Raw genomic sequence first — 5,067 nt, forward strand, 5'->3', positions numbered from 1 at the left:
ACAATATTTTTCCAGTTCTTTACTGCACACGATGGGTCATTCATGTTACGAGTTAATTTTTATCATCTTAACAAATATACAAAAATAATTAAAAAAGTGATTTTCACATATACCTTAACATCTTTAGAACGTATTCATAAGATTGTATATTTAAAAAAAATTGTATGTAAATTACAAATAATTATTTGATACTCCTAATTTTCCGAAGAAAAGAAATGTGCAAGACATGAATGATCCAATCGTGTATGCTAATAACTTAAATAAGTATGTAATACTTATTGATGCATAAAAAAATGTAGATTTTACAGTTCAAATATTAATGGTGTTTTATAATTTTACTGACTCTCTGATAAATCGATCGATTAACTAATTCGATAATCGGATCCGCTTTTCAGAAAAAATATGTTGACCCTCTATGGAAGGTTGCGCCTGAATGCGGCATGCGAGATATCTTCTGGTAGAACACGACTTGTATTTCTATTATCCAAGTTGCCTTGAATTTGATTCAGTCGTCGGCACATGTCGACATTCTAAAGACGATGGACAAATTTAGTGAGATCAATTCCACTGATTCATCGATCGATTCGAGGAAGCTCGTCTTGCCGATCACAAAAAGTTGTCTTGAAGGAAACTAAATAAACTGTCTATCAACTAGCGTTAAAGCACGCATTAGTAATTGTTGCCGTTAACAATGGTCAAAGTAAAAATAACAAAAAGTTTTTTCTTTTCAACCAGCGAAATTTGATAGAAAGCTATAGAATGATAATTAACTCTTTGCTTGTTACTTTGTTTGGTAAAACTCCACCTGTACACAGCCAGCCTCAAATGACTTACTCTGAAAACTCTCAAAAGAGATCAAGGTCATCGATCTTTTCCGTCGATCATTATTTAATAAAAAGTTATTAATAAAAACGTTTTTATGAATAATACGACTTCCACGAATAGCGACTCTCACCCTCTCTACACCCCCCCCCCCCCAATACTTATGGGCACAAGATTTCTACGCAAAGCGACTCTCACTGCCACTTATCCCCCTTGGGGGAGAGGGGGGGGGGCACGACTTCCACGCGACCCATTAAATGATATATTGTCAAGTAATGAATAAAATGTAATACATTCTTCTTGTTGGAATGTGTTAAAAAAGTGTTTTATTCATAAAAACATTTTTATTCATAACTTTTTAATAAATAACGGCGACGAAAAAGGTTAATGACCTTGATGTTCTTAAGAGTTAAGATCAAAGTCACGGTCACTTGGAGATGGTTTGATACTGACTGCGTAAAGAGGTTTTATCCGGATTGCGAATTTCGCACGGTCCTCAATTAATTTGAATTAAAAACTTCGACTAACTTACAATTAGTGATCATATAATCACTAATTTCAATCATCTAATCGAATAATTATTCCAACATGCTTTTATCATAGCTTTTATTTATTCATTAAACCGTAAAGTTATAATCGCATTACTTCTGATTATGCTTATCGGTTGAGTTATTTTAGCCAATAATTATTTACGATGAAGTGGCCCATACATTGCGATGATTCGCTAATACAGAACCGTCAATTGACAATCCTAATTGGCTACCAGTGATATAAGTTGATTTGATGGACGAATCACAGCGGATAGTGAGTGTAGAACTTCGTGTTGTTCCGACTTTGCAATTTGTCAGATACGTCTCCGTTTCCCGATGCTCCGATTGTTTCGATGTTCGTCATGCGCGCGTTAAAATTTCGTGTGCCGCTCGTGTATGAACAATTTTGCCTGCTCTTGAAGTGTTTACATTTCTTTGCAAAAGCGAGTTATTACTCGTCATCGTCCTACTATACCCGAGAAGAACACAGTTCCTGTTGTTCGCCGCGTCATCATGTCGAATATTTACGTTGGTCATTAAATCAAAGTGGTTTGACATGATTGACAATTCTAAGACTCCCTCGGTTGACGATTTCACGACAATATCGGGAGACTGTCAGCAGCTTCGTTCAAATTTCATTGTAGGTGTCGTCAACACGACGCCGAGTGGCTTTATTACTTTTCTTTTCTCTTACGAGGTAATACAAGATCTTTGTGAAACAATATTACGCTGTTTTCTCATTATAGAAGCATCGTGCGAAAGAGAGAGAGAGAGAGAGAGAGAGAGAGAGAGAGAGTATGTTTTCATGTACATAACGTATCTGTCTCTCAAAGCCATCATATGAAATTACGTATAATTTTATATGTAATTATATAAGTAGTTCTTTTACATTTCTCCTAAATTGTTTTTTTCTAAAAGAAATAATAGGAAAATTATCCTTGTAATTATCTTTTATGTTTTTTTTGTTATTATTATTTTTATTATATTGTAACAAATTTATCGCCACTACCCTATTGCAATTTAAATATAAAGGACAGTTTTTCCTTTTATGTAAACGAATAGTACAAACGAATCCCTCCCCGTGAAAAATACCGAATATAGCTAAATCCGCGCGAAAGAATGCTGAATTGTTCGAGGCAGAAAAAAAAAGACCAAAACAGAGAGATAAACACGAGACAATTCCCGACGAACGTAAACAGTGGGAAAGAAAGCTAGAATAATCAACGCGTTATAAATCGCATTTATTTATATCGAAGCATGCCTAATAATTTGACAAAGCAGTCGAGCGCAAGATTACACATGCTGTAACCCTCTAGAGAAATGAGATGCAACCGCTGCATCTCGCGAAAAAACTAAACTTCTAAATCGCGTGTAACTTTAAACCGAGAATTCGAAATATTTAAGAACACTCGGAAAACATATTGTTTCCATTTAAAAGTCATACTTGTGCTCTTAAGAAGTAGCCATGATTGTATGAGTTATAAGCAATACTGCAAAAAGATATTGTTTGTTGCTATTAATTTTATATTACCTTAAGAAGTTGAAAATAACGTAATAGCTCCGCTCTGATTTTAGAATATTTTTCAGCATTATTGATACATAGCGATATAATAAAATAATAAATTCATGCATTCTTAAAATTTTTATTTGCATTTTCTTTATATTTAGAAATCAAACTTCTGAATTTATTATTCCGATGATCAATATGTCGACTGGACATGTGGAAATGCGATATGATGATATAATAAAACAAAATAATAACCGATTATATCGAGGTTTGGTACTCACTAATAAAATGAAAATTCTTTTAATAAGCGATTTAACAACTGATAAAAGTACTGCTGCAATGGACATTAATGCCGGTAATTATATACTATTTTCCCTAATATTTCTAGCGATTTTTATAAGAACATTTTTATAAAATCATTTTGTATATGTTATAAATTATAACAAATACAGACTGCGGTTGATTTGGACGCTCACGCTCTTTAAACGCTTGTAAACATCATTTTGTCTTTATCGTTCGTTAGACGTAAAATGAGAATAGAAGTACTGAAAGCACCAAATCGACCGCAGTCATATAGAGAAAACCGAACTCGAATCTTATGCATTTTGTATGATTGTCCTAAGCCTTTAGGCTACGCGTCAATATTCTGACTTTTTTTTGTCGTCTATGTATATTTTTCTTAACTACTTTATATTGTTAATATTGTTAACATTTTTTACTAGATTTACTTGTATTTTATAATGAGATGGAACTAACATATTTTTATTAATAACTGTCAAATTATTAATTTCAAAGTGTAGAGATAAAATATGTATTACAGGCTCTATGTGCGATCCAGATGATCTACCTGGATTAGCGCATTTCTGTGAGCATATGTTGTTCCTAGGAACGAGAAAATATCCTCAACAGAATGATTTCAAAAAATTTCTGTCACGGAATGGTGGTGAGTTTTACGCAACAACAGATTTAGATCACACTGTCTATTATTTCGATGTAGCTACCGAAAAGTTAGAAGGCGCTTTAGATCATTTTGCTCAATTTTTCTTGGCGCCTCTCTTTACCGAGAATTTGATTGAGCTAGAACTAAATGCTCTAAATTCAGAATACGAGGAAAACGTAACAACTTATGCGACGCGATTTGATCAATTAGAGAGATCATCTGCGAGCTCAGATCATCCGTTTTCGAAATTCAACATAGGAAATAGAGAAACATTAGACACAATACCGAAACAAAAGGGCATTAATGTTCGAAATAAACTATTAGAGTTTCATGAAAAGTATTATTCTGCAAATATTATGTCACTATCTGTTCTTGGTAAAGGTACGACGATAATTTATTGAATCTATTTATGACAAGAACATCTGAAAACATTACTATACCTTCTATTAGCAAATAAATTTTCTATTTAGAGAGTTTAGATGAACTCGAAAATATGGTAGTGGATCTGTTTTGCGAAGTACGAAACAATGAAATTGAAGTTCCAATATGCCCTGAATATCCATTCAAGGATGAACATTTCCGCACTATATGGTACATTGTTCCAATAGAGGATATAAGATATTTAGACATTTCGTTTCCTTTGCCAGACATGCGTCAACATTACTGGTTTTCGGTAACACAATATACTTCTCTATTGACTTTGATATTTTTAATAAATATTATATCTTATTGTTAGTTCTTTTTTTAAGTAATTACAAAACAAAACACTGAATTTTTTCGTTGAATACGAATCCGCTTTTTAAATTGTTCCATCACATTACAATTTTAAGAAATTGATAGTTAAAGTTGCAAGAAAAGACTATTTTTAGATATTTTATTATATTATAATATGTGCTGGTACAATTTCAAAAATCGGAGTCGTATTTATCGTTCTAAACTATGGGAATAAGCTGCTTCGTTCAAGTGTTCGAAAAAAAATCAATATTTTTGTCGAACAGTGTTTTATATACATACTCTCACGCACACACATGCAGTGTTACACACACACACACGCGCGCGCGCGCGCGCGCCCGCAAGCACGCTCGCACGCACGCACGCACGCACACACGCACATACTCACGCACGCACACGTTTAATAAATATTGTCAAAACGCTGATATGTAGATAGAGGATTAAACTGAGATAACAAGTTCTTTATCATTTTGCAATTTTCACAATCTTCTTTTTAGTTATCCAATGAACAGAATATCTATACATATAATCGACGC

General features: G+C 33.4%; 1 protein-coding gene across 1 annotated transcript in view; it reads left to right on the plus strand.

The window, feature by feature from the left end:
• Positions 1 to 3,018: 3,018 nt before the first annotated feature.
• Positions 3,019 to 5,067, plus strand: part of LOC108751533 (insulin-degrading enzyme-like) — a gene marked incomplete at both ends in the record, with an annotated part of 3,330 nt that continues 1,281 nt past the window's right edge. Inside the window, 3 exons of the mRNA XM_018491767.1 lie at positions 3,019 to 3,214; positions 3,680 to 4,180; positions 4,270 to 4,472. Of these exons, the coding sequence (XP_018347269.1) occupies positions 3,019 to 3,214; positions 3,680 to 4,180; positions 4,270 to 4,472 (900 nt within the window). The remainder of the gene's footprint in view (positions 3,215 to 3,679; positions 4,181 to 4,269; positions 4,473 to 5,067) is intronic.

Source organism: Trachymyrmex septentrionalis, unplaced genomic scaffold, assembly GCF_001594115.1.
Source record: "Trachymyrmex septentrionalis isolate Tsep2-gDNA-1 unplaced genomic scaffold, Tsep1.0 scaffold492, whole genome shotgun sequence".
NCBI classification, from domain to species: Eukaryota; Metazoa; Arthropoda; class Insecta; order Hymenoptera; family Formicidae; genus Trachymyrmex; species Trachymyrmex septentrionalis.